This window comes from Mesocricetus auratus, unplaced genomic scaffold (assembly GCF_017639785.1).
Source record: "Mesocricetus auratus isolate SY011 unplaced genomic scaffold, BCM_Maur_2.0 Super-Scaffold_4256, whole genome shotgun sequence".
Lineage (NCBI taxonomy): Eukaryota > Metazoa > Chordata > Mammalia > Rodentia > Cricetidae > Mesocricetus > Mesocricetus auratus.
In genome coordinates this window covers 16,663,855-16,687,077 of record NW_024429182.1, presented here as the reverse complement: position 1 = coordinate 16,687,077, position 23,223 = coordinate 16,663,855, and the positions used below count along the sequence as shown (strand labels likewise).

At 51.1% G+C, this 23,223-nt stretch overlaps 1 protein-coding gene across 9 annotated transcripts in view; it reads left to right on the top strand.

Annotated features, from left to right (window-relative positions):
• The window catches only part of Pax2 (paired box 2), a 79,770-nt gene extending 63,939 nt beyond the window's left edge, over window positions 1-15,831 (top strand). For 5 of the 9 annotated variants that reach the window (XM_013125964.3, XM_021233936.2, XM_040743929.1 and 2 more), the window contains 3 exons: window positions 12,015-12,116; window positions 14,192-14,278; window positions 14,754-15,831. In XM_013125964.3, coding sequence (XP_012981418.2) covers window positions 12,015-12,116; window positions 14,192-14,278; window positions 14,754-14,830 — 266 coding nt within the window. In that variant the 3' untranslated portion in view covers window positions 14,831-15,831. The remainder of the gene's footprint in view (window positions 1-12,014; window positions 12,117-14,191; window positions 14,279-14,753) is intronic. The other 4 variants (XM_040743937.1, XM_013125587.3, XM_013126311.3 and 1 more) reach the window with 1 other exon arrangement.
• The last annotated feature ends 7,392 nt before the right edge of the window (window positions 15,832-23,223 follow it).

Below are 23,223 nucleotides of genomic sequence, written 5' to 3'. Positions count from 1 at the left end.
GAGCGATTTTTCCACACTTAGACCCAGATCCAATGTTTGGATTAATAGTGCCATTACTGGAGAAAGGGCTGCAGATTATGCTCATTCTTAAAATGTTTTTGCTGGCAATTAAACGGCTGCAACTATTGATCTTTGTTGATTTTATGTCCTCCTAATTTGCATAATCTATTAAAGATGAATGATTCATGATGTGTTTATTATGGGGACAAACAGAATTTGCTGGAGGTACTGTCAAGGTGAGAAACGGGTATGGGCCAGAGACTCACGGGCCATCGTGGGAACAGGCCTAGCTTGCTGGCTTTGGGGCCAGGACTTGATAGGAAGCAATAAGCAGTGTGGCAAGGACAGGCAGGACAAACGGACTTTTGAGTGAGTTCTAGAGAGATGTTGACATCTGTGAGAACTAGGCTTCAAGCACGCTGGGGAGGTGACAAGTGACTCGGTGTATTTGCAGAAATTCCTCTCTAAAATCCCCCTCCCCACAGAGTCTCTCTATGTAGCCCAGGCTGGCCTTTAACCCACCACTTCCCTTAAAGAGAGTGAGCCCACTGCACCTGGCTCACAAACACTCTGATTTCGTTTGGGAATAGTAAGGGAACCCAGTAGTAGGTGGGCAATTGTGGCCTGACGAGTACTAACTCGGAGAGCTACAAGGTCGTGTTGTGCTTATAGCCTTGGATGTGTCAAGGCATTCCACAAGTCCCAGGGTACCGGTACCGGTTCACTTTCCTCCCTAAGAAGAGGCAGACCCTAAGAAATGGCTTTTAAGGAAGCTGCTGGGAAGGCCTTGGCCCAACCTGAAAAGCCAGACCTTATTGGTATTCCTGCCACCTCCTGGCACTAGAGGCTGATTTCAAACTTCACCAGCCACTTGATACAGCTGTTCCACAAGGTCAGGACTGAGAGGAGACAGGAGCCTGGACTATTGTGTGGAGGGGAGAGTGGGAGCCAGTGGGCCAGGACACAGCTAATCACATCACAGGCAAGGGTGGCTGCCGCCACAAGCTAGGACTCAGCCCGATAGCCTCCCTACCCAGCTTCCAGCAGGGAACCAAGGCAAGACACCATTTCTCAGGGTAGCGTTTGCAAGTTCTGCCGAGATTTTAATTTCACTGCATCACAACTCAGCAAGCTGCCAAGTCAAGCTGGTTATTTAAATTTATCACCCATTCTCCCCTCTGCTGCTGGGTTGCCCTAGCTTGCTGCGTCTCTTTGCTCCAGCCCACTGCTCCAGGCTGCCGGTCTGGAACAGAGCCGAGTCTCAACTAAGTGATAAGGAAAATGGGACCCACTAAATGGGACAGTGGGCCAGGGGCACTGTGGCCTCAGGCTTCTTCAGGGCAGTTTTTTGGAGCTGCCTTCAACCACCTTCTTATCCTCTTCAGCAGGGGAGCAGCCTTTAACCCTTAAGTGTTCCCCAACCCTGTCACCCAGGACTCTACACTCATGTGCTATATCCCGTCACCATTAGCAACAAGAGCTCCTCTTCCCCGTAGCTTTGTCTCTGGCCTTGGCCCAGGCTGCAGCAGTAGGGTGCCTGCAGAGACCCTGAAAGTGATGTTAATCTGAGAGGAGAAGATGAAAACGAGTTCTAGGATGCTCATAGTCACTAGGGGTGCTTCGGAGCAGGCGACAGTGCCTTGACTTGGGCCAAATCTGTTCTACAGCACAGCAAGCTTCCCTCCTGGGTCTGTGCAGTCTGCAATGACGCTGAAGGGAGCTGGTGCCAGCACAGCCCCAACGCTTCCCAGAGAAGCCTGTCCCCAAGCAGCTGAGTGCGGCGGGCTTCACTGGCCTCGCGTGGGCCAAGCACTGGGCGAACCTTGTCCAAGTGTAGTTCTCACCCTTGGTACAGTCAAAGGTATGAGAGGAATGGCGCTGGCGCTCAGAAACAAGGCAGGCTAAGCTTAGCAAAACAGAGCTGGGTAAACTGTAACAGCAGAGTAGTTAATACTCAGCCGCACCTCGCACGAGAGCCAGAAACAGAGGAAAGTCAGAGTCAGGGCAGGAAGTTTGACACTGTGGCTTTCACACGGAGGTAAACCCTAGTTCGGGGATGTTGAATATAACGTACCAGACAGAAGGTGTGAGAAACAGAGACAGGACAAGGACAGCACTGTCCAGGCTCTTTCTTCTCTATGACCCAGGGAAACAAAGGAGAGAGGCGCATGTCATCTTGAGAAATGGAGGCACAAAAACCCATATGCAGGCCTAAGTCCAAGTTCATGCCATAAGTAGTTGCGGGAACCCCAAGCCAAGTACTCACACTGAATTTTGTGGGGTCAATAGTTCACTCTGGTGCCAGCAGGAACGGTATGAAACCTTCTCTTTAAGATAGCCCATGATCCAAGATGCAAAGGATTCCCATTGAGAAAAAAGCAAGCAAAAGCCCACCATAGATGATGAGCTCACCATATAAAATTCCCACACTTCATGTGACTATGAACCACCATCAAAGGGAAAGCTAGCAGAAGCGATACAGAGGGCCATTGCCATCCCTAAGAGCTAGCTCTCATGGAATATCCCAAAGTGAAGATCAATTAAGGAAAAGGTCGAAGAGAAAGACTAGCTTTTTCCTTAGCCCAGATCCAGACCCCTTCCCCTGGTGCGAAGTCAACTGTCAGACAATGGAGATCCAAAAGGCCAGTGAGTGAAGGGGACGAGGGTTGAGCCTATTCCTAGTTTATCCAAATTCAGAGTCTTCTCGGCAGAGTGTCGCTCTTTTTTCGGATAATACCATGAGAGATTTTAGGCACAGGACAGCGCTCTCCTCCCCTGTATGCTGCAAGGGAAGGTGAGCTAGACTCTGTTATCTTCCCAGCCCTGGTAGGAGGATGTATTTTTATTCAAGAGCTTTGTAGGAAGCTGTCACTCAGGTACAGGCAGGCCCTGTGGGTGCTACCCAAGAGTGGAGTGCACAAGTCAGACAGAGGAGATAGAAACCATCAACTTTGAACAGAAGCGAGGTTAGAGACCCAGAGCTAAAGAACATTCCTGGTGACCAGGGGAAGCAATGCTGGTGCAGAGTGCCAATGCAGCAGCTCGCACGTGTTGCCTGAATCCCCAGTGGACAGCAAAGTGGCCCTTTGGCAGATAGAGGTGTGGACTCTGGGAAACCTCCTTCTCTACACAGAGTCCTGAGCACCAACAGCCCCCCCTTTCCTGTAGTTAACAATCCCATCCAATGCAACTGCAACCCCCATAAAATAAACACATAGCCCTTGGCCAGCCCCTTAGGGTAAGAGAAGGCAATAAAGGCTCAGAAATGTTGCTGAAGGAGGCTGGGAGTCTCCCACTTTTGTCTGTTGGCTCAGAGACCTTGATTAGCTGGAGGAATTTAGGGAACAGGCACTAGAGTTTCCCTCCAACCTTGAAAGAAGAGGGTGAGGGCGGCTCCAGATGTGTGGCGAGCCACCAAGCCACCCAGTGGGCTTCTTCTCTACACCTCTTCTTAGGTCGAGAAAGCCTGAGGCCTCCTCTAGTTATCTCTGAGGCCTTTAGCTACATCCCCAAGGACCTTAAGCCCCAGACCTCACTGTGATTTAATTATGGAGGCATTTCCATAGCAATGAGACATTGACAGATACGCCAGGGCCCTGGGCCTGCAGCTTAGGGAGGCATTGGACGGGACTCTCCTTCCCTCTCTCATTCAGTCTACCTTTTGAGGGGAGAGATGTCATGAGGAGCCTTTAACCCACTGGCTGACTGGCTGGCCAGGTTAGAGTAGAATCCAAGCTGAACTGTTGTAACATATACCCATGTCTTTTCCTACCAGCCATCCCAGGAATGCTGGGCTAGCCTCCCCAGAAGTGGGCCCACAGCCTGACAGTGAAACCACACATGGACTCATGGGGGGAGATGGCAAGGGTTTGGGGAATCTTAGCAGACTTGTTCTGCGGCCTTCTAAGCTAAACCAGAATTCGGTCCACATCATGGGAGTTTCTACCATTTCTCTTTATCTCATCTATCCACAAAACAAACCAAGATGCTGGGCATGTCAAAGGGACCATGCTTTTCCTTCATCATATGCTCTAACTCATTTAGTGACAAGAGAAAGAAGCCTGCTAAGAATGTGAAAGAAAACATTCTCACAAAACTTACGGTCTTCATTTCAAGGGTGTGCAGTTGGACTGTACCCAACTCAGGCTAAGGAGGGCTGCCTGGGCAAGCATCCTGCTTTCACAATGAGGGGGTAGAAAGAACCTTTCAGCTACTGAAGGTTGTCTAGAGATGCTAGGGGTGGCCCAAAGTGGGGTCCCCCAACACGTGGTTTGTTTGCTCTGCTCTTTGGCCCTTCCTAAGAAGAGGTTGCCTAAGGAGAAGCCTGCTAATGCAGCCTTTCCCGAGCCACCAGGAATTCTGACCTGTGGTGCCCTAAGGAATGTCACAGGTGGGGCTCAGAAATGTCTTAGTGGCCTTAAAGCCACCAAGGCAAGACTTGAAACCTGTTTCTCAAAGAACCAGACACTCACAAGGTGACAGGAAGACCCTCCTTAGCTGTCACCTCAGGACAAATAAGCCAGGGCTGCTTTAACCCCTAGCTTTGCGAGGCAGCCCTGCCACTATTGTCACTTCTGAGAGGCTTTGCTGCCTTCAGCTTGGAATCCTCTTCTCTCCTCCCCAGTGGCGGCGGCGAGGCTGCCTGGCAGAGGGGAGGAAATCCAGTGGTGGCTTCAAGAGCAGCCTAACGCTCCAGCAGCTTAAGTGGCTGCTTTCCTTGAGATTAGGGTTTCGCTCACACAGAGCCCCTGAAAAACGCTGCACTTTCAGAAGGATTAGAGTTGACAACCCAGCGCTCCTTCCTCTCAGAGAACAAAATAAAGCCAGAGAGGAACTAGGAGACCCGGAGTATCAGGAGACTGTGCAAACAGGCTTAACCTCTGCCCACCCAGCACGAGGGTCTCTTACACACTGAGCCAATGGGTGAGTCCATTGCCCATCCTCCTGGGTCCAGAACCTGCCTGGCTCTGCTCTTCATTTGCCCATATCAGAGAAGGCAGCGTGGGCATGCAACTGAGAAGAGTACTGGAGATTTCTCTTCCCAAGCCTCAGTGTCTACCGCAGTAAATGAGCTGAGTCTTCTTCCAGTCTTTTGAAAGTGATTCTCCTTAGTCTTCCCTCAGGTTGAGCAGTTCCATCCATGCCCGGCTGAGTTAGAAGAAACCCCTTGTGCCCCACCCCCCCACTGCTGCAATGCACAGCCCTATAAGGGCCCCGAAGGTGGAGCTAGCCTGGCTAGTTGTGTCCAGATGTTTGGCGGTCAAGGGGCAGACCTCACTGAGCCAATGCAGATCTAGCAACTCTGCCTAGGACACCCTGGAGACACAAGGTCCAGCTGTCAGTGGACAAACCGCTTAGCTAGAAGAACAAGCCACCCAGAGCTGTGAGCACAGCCCCCTCTGCTGGAACCTGGAGCAGGCGAGCCTAGAGCTGAGTGTAGGCCAAAACAGTGACCTAGGTGGGGGTCCTTCCACAGGCTCCTCTGTTCTAGAAGGCAAACCTTGGGAGAGTTTGGGAACCCTAGAAATAAAAGCAAAATGACATACACAGAACGCCATTTCCCTCTCCCATTGAAAGCACCGTTTACAGATTCAAGGATCATTGTTTTAATGATAAAATAGATTTAGGCAGTAATTAAAAAGTTGGTGGCTATATTCTTGCACGTATTATGTTTGTGTCAGATGTAAGCACAGACCACAAGCTTTGAGGAAATCCAATGTCTTCCTTTTTGCCACCTTATATGCGCGGCCGACAAATGTGAAGATAGGGCAGTAAAACAAGAGTTATGTTCTCTGGCCTTAGGGTCCTTCACGGTGTCAAATGGATAGCAGAAACGCTCATCTCCAGAGAAAGATGCCAAGCAAAAGCATCTCTAAAGTCTTTGGGTAGAACTTCTGCTGTGTAAATCTGTGCCTAATGAGCCTCATTGCCAAAGCCTCACTAGTAGCCATTTCTGTGTCCTGGGCAGCTTCCTTCTTACTGAACACTGTCATTGGCCTGGACTTGAGATAAGCCTGATGCTTCACATTTTGCTGTTTCTTACACGGTTTCATTAATGTTATTTGAGTAGTTGCAAACAAATCAGTTTCTTCTACCAAAGAACAGAGGTTCTCTTGTTTATTTGTTTGTTTGTTTTATAAACAGTTTATTCATTATGGAGCCATGAATACTTTCCAGAAAGATATGTGTATAATAACTTACGTATTGCTTTCTATGGATCCCTTGAAATGGGTCTGTGGGGCTCTAGCGAATCAATGAACCCCCATCTAAAATCCCCCACTGCACAAAAATAAGGCAAGCTGAAACACACAAGAAGCAAATAGTCTTAAGCCAGGTGATGGTGGCACACGTCTTTAATACCAGCACTGGGGAGGATGAGGCAGGCAGATCTCTCTGAGTTCAAGACCAGCCTGGGCTACAGAGTGAGTTCTAGGATATACAGGGTTATACAGAGAAATCCTGTTTCGAGAAACCAAAACAAGTAAACAGTCCAAGATGTCCTCTTACAGAACAGATTCATTTAGCATGAGCTCAGGTCACTCTGTCTTTAGGTCTGTCATATTTAGGAATATCATTCCAGTGTCAATCACCTGATCTATCATGTCTGTAGTCTAGGTTCCTCTGTTGATTATCTGTGAAATCCTGACCATAACCCTTAGTTCTTCTGTGTTTCAGTGTCTCATATGAAAAACCAGGGATTAAAAATAGGCCAGCTGGTAGAACTGATAAAAGAATCAAAGGAGATGCTAACACATGTAAGACATTGAAGGTGTTGACTAGCACATAGCAGCAGCAAAGAGATCGCTGATCCAGCACCCAACAAAAAGGCACACACGATCTGATGACTTAAAATCTCTAACTTCTTCCTAAAGCCTGGAACTTCACTTCTGTCCGTACTTGGGAGAGAGGCTGCACTTAGATTTCTCCAAAACAGTTGATTTGCTCTGGCCCATTTGCTAAGGAATGCCTGACGAAAGTGCACTGTCTGATTCAGACAGAGCGACTGCTGCAAAAATTGGCTTTGGAGTCTTCAGGGACTCCCGCAGTTGAACTGCAAAGACATCCTCATCAAGTACAGTGCTTCTAACACTCTGGGTACTTTAAGATTCTCCACCACTACTGCTTCTCAGAGGGGCTTTTTCGTGTTAGAAAACTCTCAAAGGAGACGAAGCCTCCACCCCATGGAGTTTTACTACAGACCTCCCATACACTTGTTCATTCCGTATGTCCCTCTTTTCCCTGCCTCATCTTAATGGTAATGTGGTGGTGTGAGGTTTTGCTTGTTGGAAAACTCTTTTCCGTTCCTTTGGCTCTTTTGGGGGAGTATCTGGGTCCACGCTGTCATTAAAGGCAGTGCGGCATGGACATGGCTTCTAATGTTGCTGCTGTCACTTACTAGCCGTGTAGTCGCAGGAGAGTCATTATGCATGTGTCTCCATCTTTCTACTTTGAAAACAAGGGCATGGTCATCCTGAAGACTCATATTTGAAAGCTTTGTAACATCAGAAAGCCAGCAGGCAGCATGAAACGCCCACTCTCTCGTGGTAATGTTGAGTTTTTATCCTTTTTTGATCCCTGGTGCTATTTTTATGTTACTGGCATTGTCAGTGTGCAAGCAAACGCTTTACTGCTTCCCGTCCTCCATGGGATGGCGCGTATTTTATAACTGATGCTCTCTGCCGTGTGGGCTTTCCTCCTGGTTCTGTGCTTGTTTGTGTAAAGGGGACGGCCGTGCCACCTTAGTCTCAGAGTCACCCCACGGCCATCTGCCTGCCTCTCTGTAACACCTCAGCGCCCCGTGCTCTTCCAGGCCCTCTGTTTCCCATTGATATTCCCTCACCAAAGGAGGCGAGCTCAAAGAACGCTGCTGGGCAAATGGTATGACAGTTTTAGTAATTTGAAAACTTCCTGCCTTGTGTGTTTTTCATTATTGACAATGGTGTTCCAGGAGAATATATGGCTCTAGCAAGACTTTGGTCAATTTTCCCCTGCTCTTCAGGTGTCATCTGTGTACTAATGAAGTCATTGAGCGTGCTTTGTATTCAGTGGCTGGCGCCTCGTTGGCTTAGAGGTCCCACACAGGTCCTGCTACAGAACAAAGCGCGGGTGTATGACAAACACTAGAAATTCTTAAATGCATTTTCATCACCAGGGGCCTCTTCTCCCACATTTTTCAAATTTCAAATTGCTACCTACAGACATAGATTTTTTTGAAAAGTAGAATTTGGAAATCTGCCTTCCAATCAATTGTTGACAGAGATGCAAAGTCTCGTACCTGCTGGAAGTTGAACACACCATTTTGCAGGCAAGAGAACTATGGGATAAACTTTGCAAGTTGCCTGGAGACAGCTTCCAAACCATCCAGCTTTTCTTTGTCTCTCCTGGTTTTTGTTGTTTTGTTTTGATGTTGTTTTGGGTGAATACCTTCCATTGTGGGGGAATTTGTATTCTACTAGTTGTAAGAATGATGGCAGCGGAGATCAATTTTTCTGTTATTAACAAAGACATATGTTGTCCAGCATGAAAAAAACCATAGAAGGGATAAGAAGGGAGGGGCAAAGAACAAGGAGAGGCACCCTCTGCTTCCGGGTTGCTTTGTGGACATTGAGATCACAGGGCCTGGAAGAATCATGTTCTGTATCTAGCTTCAAAATCTCACATCTCCCATAATCCTCTTTTTTCCCTGGGTCTTTTTTTGACAAATAAATGCTGTATAATTCATCTCTTTTTCTCTGAACTGATAGGTATTTTCTCTTGCTGTGCAGTTCGGGTCCTCTCCACGGAGAGATGGTCAGGAGATATGTACTTTTTTATTGGCAATAGAAGTCTATATAGGAGCCAGGCAGTGGTGTCGCACACCTTTAAGCCCAGCATTCACGAAGGCAGAGGCAGGTGGACCTCTGAGTTCGAGGCCAGCCTGGTTTACAGAGGGAGTTCCAGGACAGTCAAGGCTACACAATAAATCCTGTCTTGAAAAACCAAAAAAAAAAAAAAGTCAATCCAAGAAAACCTACAACAAAGCAAACACAAGCAAGTTGTGGTGACACTTATCTGTAATCCCAGCACTCAGGAGTCTGAGGCAGGAGGATCACAGGTTTGAGGCAAGCCTGAGCTAGGTGTAAGACTGTCTCAAAACAAAACAAAATAGGACAAACAAAAAGCAAATGCAGATTCTTCTACTGCCTAGGACTCAGGAGTGGACTCTTCTTTGCTAGTTCTCTGTCAAGTGAATTTCAGGAAACATAAAGCATTATCTATACTCAGCAGGTATACGGAAATCATTCTGTTGCATGGTAATTCTGAGTCAACAGAGGTGAAGCTATCACTAGAAGTCTTGGTAAAAATTCCACTGTTGTTTCAATTACTTTTTCAAACCTTTACGCTTTTATTTGCTTTGTGTGTTTGGGTGTTTTGCCTGGTTGCGTGTCTGTGCACCACAATACTCGTGCCAAAGACGCCAGAAGGGGGCATCAGTCCTCTGGAACTGGGGTTACAGACGGTTGTGACTTGTCATGTGGCTTCTGAGAATTGAACCAGGGTCCTCTTGGAAAGTAGCCAGTGCTATTAACCACAAAGCCACCCCCTCCAGCCCCATTTCAAGTGATCTCCCCCTCTCCCTCCATATCTCCCTCCCCCTCCCCTTCTCCCTGTCCCTGTCTTGGTTTTTCAAGACAGGATTTCTCTGTGTAGCTTTGGAGCCTGTCCTGGAACTGGATCTCACAGAGATCCCAGAGATCCGCCTGCCCCTGCCGCCCAAGTGCTGGGATTAAAGGCATGTGCCACTACCACCCAGCCTTCATTTTAATTGATTTTTAAGGGAAAGGATTCAAGCAGATTTTGTCCTGGCTTTGCTTCTCTATAGTAGATCAACACATTACAAAAGAATGATAAACCATTACCATCTGTCAGGGATTGGCTGTGGATGCAATGTAGGGACTGTGAGAATTGATCAATAAGTACTTATTGAGAGTCCACTGTGTTCTCAACTATGCAGGATAGATCAGAATGTAGGTCCTGCCCTTGAGTGGGTTATGGTCTGCTTGGCATGAGACAACAGAACTGGCAATGCATTTTGCAACATAATGACGTAGTCAATCAAGGAACACAGATGCTGTGGAAATTTGAAAGAAACTTCCTTGATGAGTAGAATGATGGGAATGTTGAGGCTTGAGCTGGAAGAAAACTATGAGTAAGAAGGAAGCAATGGTCACATTCAGGCACAGGCATTTTACATCACAAGATGAAAACAACCAGAAGTGAGAATCAGTAAGAATCAGAGGTAAGAGAGCCACGTGGGGTGAGGACCTGGGGCACTTGAAGTCTGGAGAGTTTCCATTCAAACTGTAACCTACAGGGAATCAATGGCAGTGTTTACAAGGAAGAGACACCACGAAAGCAATGTTTTAGAAGGCTAGCAAATGCATTTTAGATCGTAAGAGGGAAGAATGTGGGGGCAGGAATACAAGAAAGAAAAAAACCAATGGAGCAAAGGCAGGCACTTGGGGGCTGAACTACAAATGTGACAGAGGAAATAGAAATGAATATAACAGAGATGGCTAGAGAGGACTGATCGCATATCGGAAGGGGTGGGGGAAGAAGACTGTGCCTAGAACTCTGAAGTTCTAGGTTTGTCTCCAAAAGGGCCGGGGAACCGATGGAGGAGAAAGTAGATAGACCTTTATTCCTATTGCGTTTGAGGTGACAGTGGACAGCTAATGGGGATTTCAGCAGGCAACCAGGAATGGAAAAGCCTGAGCAGTGGCTGTGTGCATTCTTAGAGAAGGACGACTCTTTCAGACGTGTCGGGGGGGGTGAGAAAGTACATGTCTGAGGAATGAAGTAGGCGACGACATCAAGTGGACAGTAGTGGAGAGAGAAAGATGCTATAGACTAGCCACGAGAAGTTCCATGGACCTAACCATGACTAGGACACAACTAAGAAAAAGAACGAGGGGAGGTGTACAGAGTGCTATGACTTCCTCCAGCCACACCTTGCCTTCGTGGGGTGGGACAGAGGCAGGAGGAACAGAGTGACACTGTCTGGTGAGGAAGACAAGGGGAATCTACAACAGATACATGGGCTCCGGGAGAGGACAGGCTCCAGCGTATGGGTGTGCGGGGACAGGAAGAATCAATCCTGTTCGTGGAGACTGGAGCCTGCTAGAGGTTACCCCCTTCACAGCAACGGAAGGGAAGCCAGTTACATGTGTTCCAGAACAAATGTCTCCGGGTGGATGCATCTCTCTAATATGGACTCACTTTGCCTCCACTTCCTGCTCCGGGCAAGGAAACTCCCATCACCCACTCTCTAGGCTCAGGGTAGTAGAGGCCTCCAGGGCTGCTGCTGGTAGGGGGAGCAGATTTTGTTCACTGGAACCTGGTCTGATCTGCTTGCCATCAAAGTTCCTGACTCACATCAAAGATGGTTTTCTATCATGTGAATGCTACAGTCACAGCCAAATAGCCCACTTGGCAGTCCCCTGTCCTTCAGAGCTACCAGGCCCGGCGTCTACAGCTCCACTTAGGATACGGGCTCTGCCTCTGTAGAGGTGGTCGTGGGGTGTAGTGACGGAAAGACAGGTGTTAGAGAAGAGCAGTAGACAGGATGGTAGAGGTCCTCTAGACAATAACAGTTGAGTATCTGTGGAGAAGGAGTAAACCAGGTCACACCCTCCCATCTCCATCTTGATTGGGTATGGCAGGCATACATGTATGCACAGATACACAATGAGCAACATAAAAGAGGTATTCACACACACACACACAAAAGCTGATGGTGGACACACATTTAGACATCTGAACCCATATTCAGGCACTCGGGGGCCCGATTGTTCAGATAGACATCTGCACATCTCCTTCCTCCTGGAGAGTATCCTCTCCCTGGCATCCAGGGGTGAGCTGAGGCAGGTCCCTCTCTTCCAGGGGTGAGCTGAGGCAGGTCCCTCTCTTCCAGGGGTGAGCTGAGGCAGGTCCCTCTCTTCCAGGCCTCACGCCTTCCCTTTGTGTTTTTCCAGGTCGTGATATGACGAGCACCACTCTACCTGGTTACCCCCCTCATGTGCCCCCCACTGGCCAGGGAAGCTACCCTACCTCCACCCTGGCAGGAATGGTGCCTGGTAGGTGACAATGCTGTAGATGTCTGCTCTAGGTGGGGGTAACTAAATTGTGGGTGAGCTGCTCAATGGTCTGTAGTCTGAGGCTGGGAGTGGGAAGACAGCCAACAAACCATTCTCCTTCATCCCTCCTTCTCCTCAGAAGTCACAGTCGGCCCTTTAGAAACAAGGCAAGGAGGGAACTTACAGAAGCGCCCCCTTGTGTACACAGCTGTAGGCTATGGCCCCTCCTCAGCACCCACCCACCCAAGCCTGCGCCCCAGCGCTCCAGCCCACCCCAGCTAGCTGACACTGCTTGGAAGAGCCTGCCCTGGTTTCCATGGAAACTTGGAACCTAAGACCATTTTCAGGGGCATGGCAGTCATTCAGCCAAAGCCACACTGGTCCACACCAACCAGAGGAGGAGAGCACGGCAGAGAACCAACCCCACCCCAGAGAGAGAAGGAAGCTAGTCTCAGAGTGGAGGGCAGGAGGGGACAGGGAGACCTTGGCTTCAGAAGGAAACAAACTAGAACACCTCTACACTTCCTCAGAGGACACGGTGCCCTGGGACTCTGGCACACCTTTTTGCTGAGAGGCGTTGGACTTGGGTTTGGCATTAAGGAGGCAAAGGCTGTGTTTAAAGCCTTCTATCTCCATCCTCCACCCCCAAGTGGGCGTGGCTTAAAGTCAAAGGGAGCAGAAATTCTTGTCTGCAGAAACACCAACATCTCCTCTCTTAAAAATGACAAACAAGTCCCCAGCCTGCAACCCACTGCCTCTGGAGTCTTTCGCCTGCCCTGTTCCTGAAGTTCAACCCTCGCTGGCTGACGGGGGGAGAAGGAGAGGAGAGAAAGGAGGGTGATTGGGCAATCAAGGAAGTGGCCTGAGTACGCAGAGGCGGGGGGGGGGTTGACAAAATGCGGGAGTCCACTGCACAGGGCTGCGAGGAGCTGGAGGTGTGAGTAGGGATTCCTACTCAGGCTTGGAGAAGGCAAGGAAAGACTTTGGAGGTAGATGAGTGAGCAGGTGGAGGCTGGAGGAGGTCTTAGGGAGGTGGGGGGGGAGGAGAGCGGGGGTGGGGGTGGGGAGTCTGCAGGGAGGTGGAGATGAGGGGAACCGCGGAGAGCTCATGGTGGCAAGGGGGGAGTCGTTAAACAGAATCTAGTGCTGATGAGGAAATTACACTTGTTTCATTAGCGATGGGGAAGGAGATAGCTCAGTTCCTCTTGGTCACAGTTGAGCTCAGAAGCTCATTATCCTGCTGCACGCATGCTTTCCCTCCTCGTCAATAAACAGGCTTTCCAGTGGCTGCATCCGCCACCCCCACCCAGCTCCTTCTTGGAGTGGGGCCCCTTCTCCTCTACTTAACCCGCGGTTAGGGATCACTGTAAACAGTCTGGGGTCATCACACAGGAGAAAGGGCGAGGGGGAAACCCATAGGCCTGGCCTTTCTCCTCGTGGAGGGAGGGAGGCTGCTCTCCAAGGCTCCCAACCCACAGTGCCCTCCACTACTCACAGCTCCTGGGCAGCCGGCAGTCCACTTGATCCCTGCAAGTCTCCTTCCCCTGTGGTGTGGCCCTCGAATTGGGCCTCAGGAGGGAAAAGTAGGAGGGGTTAATTCCCAGAAGCGCACCACCATCGCCACCTGCCTAGTTTTGGCACAGAGCTGAGATGCCATTCTTGGAACTTTCTGGGACAAAGTGTCTCAAGGGTCTTCCTTCACCATCCTCCCCCCTTTCATCCTGTGGAGTTCCTAAAGCCACTGTCCACCATAAAAACTCTCCAGCCCCCAAGTTACTCAAGTGGGCACAGCCAGGCCAGGTCAAACCCGGGTAGCCAGCGGTGCTTCTCAGAGGAGCCCAGGCACAAACCTGCCCACAGATCCCTCCCTCCATGCCAAGGTGTGCAGAGATATGGATATTTCTTTTGGTGGCGGTCCCCGTGCAGACAGCATGGATTGCCTCGCCTCTGACCTGCCCCCAGGGGTACTTGCTCTGCTTGTAAGACCCGAGACTAGTGCGGACTAGTGGGGAGGGCAGAAGAGGCCAACTGGGCACGTTGAGCACATCTAATTCCAGTTCCCCGCCCTCCCACAGGGAGCGAATTCTCAGGCAACCCGTACAGCCATCCCCAGTACACCGCCTACAACGAGGCTTGGAGATTCAGCAACCCCGCCTTACTAAGTGAGTACGCCACCTGGCTGGCCCGCGGCCTGGCGGCTCGCCTGCCCGCCCGCCAGCTCGGGCACTCAGGCTGCTTCGGGACACGGACCCCACTCTGGACCATCCCAACTCTGGGTGCCCGGATGAGCCAGGGAGACAGACTCATTATAGCGGCGCTGGGGCCTGGGGATCCCTCGAGGGCGCCTGCGCATCCTGACTCTCCCCTCCCCTGTCTCTCCGTCACTGGCAGGCTCTTGGCCGCAGTGGCCGTCGGATCCCTTGGCTTGTCCGCCACCAGGTGTCACCTGTCCTGTCCCCTCCCGCCCTGTGAATGCAGCACTCCTCCTGGGCACCTGGCCTCAGGGCCGAGCGAGCCACAGCACTCCAGTCCTGATCCTGCCGGACCCGGGGAGGGCTTTTCTTTGCTTTTCTTTCCTTTTTTGTTCTCCTGTTTGTCCTCTCACCCAGCCCATTCTTCTCCTGTGTTAACTTCCAGGTTCCCCTTATTATTATAGTGCCGCCCCCCGGGGCTCCGCCCCTGCCGCTGCTGCCGCTGCCTATGACCGCCACTAGTTACCGCGGGGACCACATCAAGCTTCAGGCAGACAGCTTCGGCCTCCACATCGTCCCAGTCTGACCGCCCACCCCAGAGGGAGGGAGGACCGAAGCGACGCGCTGCCACTCGGCCACCAGTCCCACCCCCACCTCCAGATGCCCCACACCCCTCCCCGCAGCCCTCCACGTCCCCCTGCCGATGGCCCGACAGGACCGGTGGAGCCGCGGGTGGGACCCTCAGGCCCGGGCTCACCGCCAGCCCCGCCTGCCGCCCCTCCCCGCCTGCCTGGACCACCGAGCCGCCCGGCAGCCCGCCCGCCTCCGGCCAGCGCGCCCGACACGTCTCTGTGACACACAATCAGCGTGGCCCACCCGGGGGCAGCCCGCTTCCGACGCCCGGGCGCCGGGAGGCTTCGCTGGAGCAAGGGAAACTAAGGAAAGGACTCTGTGCTGGAGGAGGAGCCGCGAGCGGAACCCCGGGGAAACTCCTGCCCCACCCCCGTGCCTGCCACGCTGACCCCGCCTTCCGTCTGCGTCCTGCCCCCGACAGTGGCGCCGGGACGCCAGGATCGGACTCGAGGGGCAGCGTCTGCGACGTCGGAGTTTTCCGAGGCTGGTACCCAGACGCCACTGAGCTCGTCCACGCGAACTGCCTGGTTCCCCAGGGCTGGGATCTCCTCCTGCAGAGACTCTACTCTCGGCCCGCCTCGTCCCTACCTCAGCGCCTCTCATCTGCTGGCCTCTCACTTTCCCCTCCTGGTATCCTCACCCCACGACGCCTGTGTCTGGTCCCCAGAACGCAGCGCCGTCGGGGCCACCGCGGGAACAGTTTCCTCCGACTGCGGCTGCGAGCACTGGCCTCTCCCAACAATAACTCGCTGCCCCCCACCCCAAACTCCCAACCCGCGGGCCGTAGGAGCCAGGAGCGAACTGACGACCGAGCGGCCCGGAGATGGGAACTGGAGGCTGCTCGTTCCCCCACCCTCAGCCTTCCCTCGGGCGGGAGCTGAACATAGCCGCAAAAAAAACGTCTACACTTATTTAAAATTTAGATGGTCTTTACAAAAATGAACAAAACGGAAAAAACCCAAAAGGCTGCTTTGTAGAAAGACGGTGTGTGTGGTGTGGAGGCGAACCTCTCTCTGTACATAACCTCTCCCTCTCCGCCCCGCCGGGTACCGTAGAGTCCCTGTCCCCCGCCCGCCCTGCCTGTAGACACACCCTGCTGTCCGTGCTGTGAGAGTCGCCGCTCGCTGGGGGAAGGGGGGACACAGCTACATGCCCACTAAAGCACAGCACGTCCTGGGGGAGGGGGCATTTTTTACGTTACAAAAAATTATGAAAGAAATCTCTATGCAAAATGACGAACATGGTCCGGTGGACACCTCTCGCCTCCGTTTTGTTGGCTGTTTCTCTGTAATTCCGTGTTTTCCGCTCTCACCTCCCTGCATCTCTCCCTCTTCATCTCCTCTTTCTCTGCTGCTCTCCCCTTCTGTGTCTCTTTCTCCGCCTCTCTTGTCTCTGTCTCGGTCCCGGCCCTCCTGCCCCAGGCCACCAAGGCTACATCAGAAGTGGCAGAGCCAGCCTGCGGGCTAGCCCGTTGTGGCCTTGCCACCGTGCCCCGGGAAGGCCGCCCTGCCCCGCCCCGCCCTGTAGTTGCTTTCTTGGTAGCGGCGATGCTCCCTGCATGTCTCCTCAACCGTGGATCGTGACGACTCGAAATAACAGAAACAAAGTCAATAAAAGTGAAAAATAAATAAGTAAATAAATAAATAAAAATCCTTGAACAAATCCGAAAAGGCTTGGAGTCCTAGCCCAGATCTCTTTTCCCTTCGAGCCTTTTTTATTTGAAAAGGAAAACGAGAAAAGAGGACAGTTTAAGGGAACTGCGGGCGCCTGGTCCCGGTCCAGTGACTGGAGCCGGATGGCGAGGACGCCTAGGTCCCAGCACTGAGGCCAGGCTTGATCCCAGTCTTGTGTGAAGCTGGCTGCGCTCAGGAGCACAGGGTCCAGGATCAGGCCTAGCCTTCGAAAGGTCTTCCACAGTTTTGGTCTCCTCCGCCACTTTCAATGTGTCGGTTCGTTTTGTTGTTTTTTTCTTCTTTCCTTCCTTCCTTGCTTTCTTTTTTGTGCACATGATAAATAATAATAACAAATAATAATAATAAAATTTTGTATGTCACTCCCCATGGCTCCAGGTTTCTCTCTCCCTGCCTCTGGGATAGGCCTGTCCTTGCACTGATGGACCCTCAATAATTCTGTCAAGGCTCCAACTCTACTCCCAATGCGACCTCCTCTAAATTCTTGGCCAAGATTCCCCTGGATTGCAGCTAAACTCTGATGATGGCCTGAGAAGTCTATGCCTCAGAACTGCCCCCACACACACACACCCAGGCTGTAGACCAAGTAGTTTTGGCTTTCCAGAACTACAGAAGGACTTTGACATGACCCTTCTCAGCCAATCAGCCTTGTCTTACTGCTAGTGTCCCGCAACCACACCTAGGGGTGCAGGTTCCCCGAAAGAGAAACTTCTAGGGCTCTTTCTTGGAGGGTGGGGGTAGCCTTCAGTCCTGTCTTCTCTACACTCCCCTAATGGGTTCAGCTGCTCATTGGTCAGCTGAAATTTTGTGCTGTGTCCCCTAAGAGACTGAAGAGGCTGCAAACCCTGGCCCCAAGTTTCTCCTTCCAGCATTTATTTCTAGACCCTAAGAGCTGGCTCATGGGGCCTCAAGGGCCAACTTGAGTGTTGCAGAGTCCCACCGGGGACATGTCAAGCAGTAGCTGAAACTATTGGCTCAGGCTTAGAATCTGGGTGTGCCCAGAGAGGAAACGCTTAGGTGCCCTGGGCAAAGGGGGAATGTGAGTGGGTAGGTGGATCAGCTGCTTCCTGCATATGAAGTAAGTTTTGTTCTTCTGTGTGAGCCTATGTGTCCTAGAGGAGGTCTAGCAGCAGAGAAGAAAGAGCAGTGTTGGTCTTTTTAAACACATTTGAGCTCAGGCAAGAGGGAAAGACCTATCTGTCCTTGTGTCTGTCTGTCTGTTCCTGTTTAGGGAAGGGATGTCTTGATTGTCCACGGCAGTCCTGCTGCATCAGAGAAACTTAGAAACGCACCCTGCCCATCTCTTCAGCATCCTGCCAGCTCCAGTCCTTCCCTTCTTGTCACGAAGACTTGTGGTACCAGCGGTCATCCGCCCCCCCACCCCAGGAGATGTTCCTTCTGAGCTCTAGGGAGTGTCTGTAGCCAAGCTTCCTTCTCAGGCTCTAATCTTCCAGGACTAGCTGAGAGCTGCAAACAGGGTCTGGAAGCAGACTTTAGTCTGAGGCAGTGCCTTCCAGACAGCTGCTCCTTACCAACATGCCAGAGACCTTCCCAGAACAGTTTACCCAGGCTTAATCATGTCACACCGCCAGGGGGTACACAGGACCTCCAACATAGTAAACCATCCGCACCTTCCTCCCGGTCCTCACCAGTGACTCTGTCTACTCTTACCCTGCAGGCCCTGGCCTCTTGGCCTCCAGCCTCCAGAAAGAACGAAGTCTTCACTCTCTGTAAAAGAATTCTGGAGGTTCACTCCAGCCTAACAATATCTACTTTTTAATGCTTCCCACAAAGCAATTAGTGCATTATGAATGAAATAGGAAACCATAGAAACAGAAGTTCTGATACCTTTTCTCAATCATAAGTGAGTTATTTCAAGTGCTAGATGTGCCCCCGTGGAAGTCCTGGTTACTATCTGATGCTCAACAGGGGATTTCTGAAAGCAGACAGGACTCTGTGTTAGACTGAAGTTCAGTGGGTTTATCAGGATGCTGCCCTAGCTAGACACTGCAAACACCGAGCCTTGGACACCTGCTTTTGCCTCCAGTGGCCTTATCTACTCATCATCAAAAGGAAAGTCAGAGACATTTGGGTGGAAGCCTCAGAATCTCTCCACTTCCTATTTACTCTGGTCTTCCTCCCACCCAAATAGACAGCAGAGGCCACACTATTTATGGTGGCTGTTTCCCGGTGGAAATCTCACACGGTGCCCTTCCTGGAGCTCTGGTTTCAGCTTGGAATCAGCCTGAAAGCCCCCAAACATACTCCGAAGTCTCTACCAGCTGCCTGGTCTACCTCACCCAGACACTAAGAGGGTCTGGTCTCCAACTTCAATTTTCTTTCACCCAATTCTGTCTGCTAACCCTGCCCCACCTCATTGGCACAGATTCCCAAGTGATATAACCAAATATAACGGTTTAATAGAGGGGAAAAGTGCCCCAGGTTGGGCAAACAGTTGCGGGCAAAGGCATGAAAGTACGCTAGAGTGGTTAGAGTACTGGGTACCTGGAGAGGAACGAGGAGAGAAAATGTCAGGTGAGGCTTAACATAGTTTAGTTGGTAGCCAAGACACTGGCGAGAATGTCAAAATGGCACCTCCCACTTAAGGAAAGCTGTGTACACAGTGTATCGGACTGAGTCTACACTGTTTCTTCCTTTCTCACAAAGCAGAGGTAGACAGTGTGGAGAAAACAAGGCTGCTCCCCAGGCGGGGCAAAGGCCCGTGAGGACCCTGAGGGGTTTCCTTAATTTTCACTGGGTCAGTAAAATTAGCTCCATTCTACCAGATGTTCAAGGCTAGGCTCAACTCTTCCCACGTCCATCTGATCCATCAGCAAAATCAGTCTCCATTAAAAATGGACCCAGAAAATGTTCATTTCCTGCCTCTGCTCTATACCATACTGTTCAAGTCACCATAACCTGTAAAGAAACACAAGAGAAAGGGGAGGGGGAAGGAAGGAAGGAAGGAAGGAATGAAGGAAGGAAGGAAGGAAGGAAGGAAGGAAATATAGGAAAGAAGGATGGATGGGGGGAAAAACCCTAATTGATCTTCCTGCTTCCATCTTCGCCTTCCAGTAGCAACCAGAGCGACCCTCCCAACTACACTCAGGACAGGTCCCCGTCTGCTCAAAGCCCTCAGCTGGTTCCCTACCTGGATCAGAGTAGACCCTGACTGGCCTCCCAGGCTCTCCACTCTCTGGCTGCTCACCCATGCTCACCCATGCTCCACCCTCACAGCCTGAACTCAGCTCCTGTACTGCCCCTGGCTCACTGTGCTCTCTCTGACCTCTGGGTTGTCCGTCAGTCACAGCAGACTTGTACCTCCTATGTCCTAAGGAAACTCATACTTGATTGCCTGGGAAACCCTTCCCCATGACTGGCTCTCGCTTCCTGTGTTCTCTACGCCAGTGTTATCTATCAGAGAGCCCTTCCAACCACCTTAAATAAAGCGGCACACAGGGACTGGGGATGCAGCTCAGAGCACTTGCCTACTACACGTAAGACCGAGCGTTTAACCTGCAGTTCTGAAATAAGAAAACAAACTATACAACACCACACCATTCTCCATTCACTTCCCTGCTTCTTCATATTGCCTGGAAGGTGAGATGTCTGTTTGCTGTTGAGACAGGGTCTCGCTATATGGTCCCGAGGGGCCTTAAATCTCTATGTAGACTCGTTTGGTCTGAAAGTCACTGAGATCCACCTGCCTCTACCTCCTGAGTGCTGAGGTTAAAGGTGTGCGCCGCCACACCCGGCAGGTTACGTCGCGTCTGTCTATCCCCTATCATGTCAATAGAGCATAAACACCTGCCTCTACCTCCTGTGTGCTGAGGTTAAAGGTGTGCGCCGCCACACCCGGCAGGTTACGTCGCGTCTGTCTATCCCCTATCATGTCAATAGAGCATAAACACCTGCCTCTACCTCCTGAGTGCTGAGGTTAAAGGTGTGCGCCGCCACACCCGGCAGGTTACGTCGCGTCTGTCGATCCCCTATCATGTCAATAGAGCATAAACACCTGCCTCTACCTCCTGAGTGCTGAGGTTAAAGGTGTGCGCCGCCACACCCGGCAGGTTACGTCGCGTCTGTCTATCCCCTATCATGTCAATAGAGCATAAACACCTGCCTCTACCTCCTGAGTGCTGAGGTTAAAGGTGTGCGCCGCCACACCCGGCAGGTTACGTCGCGTCTGTCGATCCCCTATCATGTCAATAGAGCATAAACACCTGCCTCTACCTCCTGAGTGCTGAGGTTAAAGGTGTGCGCCGCCACACCCGGCAGGTTACGTCGCGTCTGTCGATCCCCTATCATGTCAATAGAGCATAAACACCTGCCTCTACCTCCTGAGTGCTGAGGTTAAAGGTGTGCGCCGCCACACCCGGCAGGTTACGTCGCGTCTGTCGATCCCCTATCATGTCAATAGAGCATAAACACCTGCCTCTACCTCCTGAGTGCTGAGGTTAAAGGTGTGCGCCGCCACACCCGGCAGGTTACGTCGCGTCTGTCGATCCCCTATCATGTCAATAGAGCATAAACACCTGCCTCTACCTCCTGAGTGCTGAGGTTAAAGGTGTGCGCCGCCACACCCGGCAGGTTACGTCGCGTCTGTCGATCCCCTGTCGTGTCAATAGAGCATAAACACCTGCCTCTACCTCCTGAGTGCTGAGGTTAAAGGTGTGCGCCGCCACACCCGGCAGGTTACGTCGCGTCTGTCGATAGGATCCCCTATCGTGTCAATAGAGCATAAACAGGCTGCTTTGTGTTTATGGTGTGACAGCTGTATAGTGGGATGTCAAGGACAGTGTTTGCACACAATGCTGGTCAACAAACATGACAGACAAACGTGAATGAGGTGACGATGGAAGAAAACGAGGAAGCAGGAGGCTTGAGGCAGGGGCAGCCGCAAGAACTGAGGTGAGAGAAGACAGAGCAGGATCACCTTTTAGCTGAGTTGCTAAAAGGTTCCAGGAGACAGCTGCTTCTCCTGCTCCTTCCACAGCCCGGTGGCTTGAGACTCATGAGCACCATGCTTCTCAAATAACTGTCACACACAACTCAAAGCACCAGTCACAGTTCCTGTGGGGACCACTGGGGGAGCACCCCTCCTTCCATGGAGGTCTAACCATGTAGCATCCTGTGTAGTCCTGACAGCACTGACAGAGTGTCACACCGGCTCCTGACCACACCTAGGGCCTATGAGCCCATTCAATAATGAAGACCCTGTGTCTCTGACCACACATAGGGTCTACCAGCCCATTCAATAATGAAGACCCTGTGTCTCTGGCTATAGAGCATAGACCTCAAGTTAGAAACAGTTTTCTCCCTTCATTCCAACAGTCAGTCAGCAGAGGCAGGCAGATCTCTCAGTTTGAGGTCAGCCTGGTCTGTATAGTGAGCTCCAGGACGGCCAGGGCTATGAAGAAGGACATTTGTCTTGAAAGAAAGAGGAGGGGGATGGAGAGAGGGAGGGAGGGGGAGGAAGGAGGGAGGGAAGGTGGTTTTTTTTTTTCTCAGCACCTCAGCAGAACTGTTACTGGCTTCTGAAGGAGCAAGGGTCTCCACCTGGACTGTGGGCAACAATGAGGGCCCAGGAGCCCTAAGAACTCTCTGTAGTATGTTTCTGTGCTTAGAGTGCCTGCCTGTGAGTGAGGCCCACTCAATCAAGCAGAGACTAGCACAGTTGAGTGGAGGGCACCAGAGAGTCCTGGCAGTGTTAATTAAGCCTCTGGATCCAGACAGATGTGAAATAAGGCCTGTTTTGTAGCTTCCAGGGTCAGAAGCCAATACACTTCCACTTGGGGGCTTAAACAAATATATTTTGGGTGTCACTCACAATCATGAATCTCTGACTGAAGTTCTGAGAACACGAAACCCTGTTAAGGGTTTTAGATATCATTTTCCATAGGCGCAACAGAATAGCTCTGTGTGTCTGCTATTTGGAAGAATGATCTGACAATAGCATGGGCTGGGACCTAAGGAGAGCCCATGGGTAGGGGAAGAGTTTGTGACACTGGTAATTCAGGGCAGTGAAGCCAGACGAGATGGGGACTAGTTGAACAATTAGATAGGCTCTGGAAGGAAGCAGATATGGAGATATGACAAAGATATATATAGATATATATGCTTTCACTTACTTGTTTTTACTTCTGTGTGTGTGTGAGTGCTTCGAGCGTATATGTTCACTATGTGCCAGCAGAGACCTTGGATCTTCTGGAGCTGTGGTTACAGACAGTTGTGAGCTGTCTTATGTGTGTCACTGAGAGGAAGGCAGGACTGATCGAGCCTTGAGAAGGCCAGAGATCCAGAAGGAAATCAGCTACGGTGGAAGACCCACGTCTCTGCTGGCAAATCTACGGCTCACTGTGGCACCATCCTTCATGGCACAGCATCTAGACTCCCAAAATTTCATTCCCTTCCCATGCCCCCATCCCATCCTTTATGTGAACTCCCTGATTAACTGGATCCCAGCATCACCTTGAACCTATTCTCCTGCCTGGTCACTGTGACTGCCCACCACCAAGGGCCTGGACATGGCCTCTGCTCCCACATGTAGAAGAGGAATTTCACACAGAAATTCCAATTTATACATGTTGA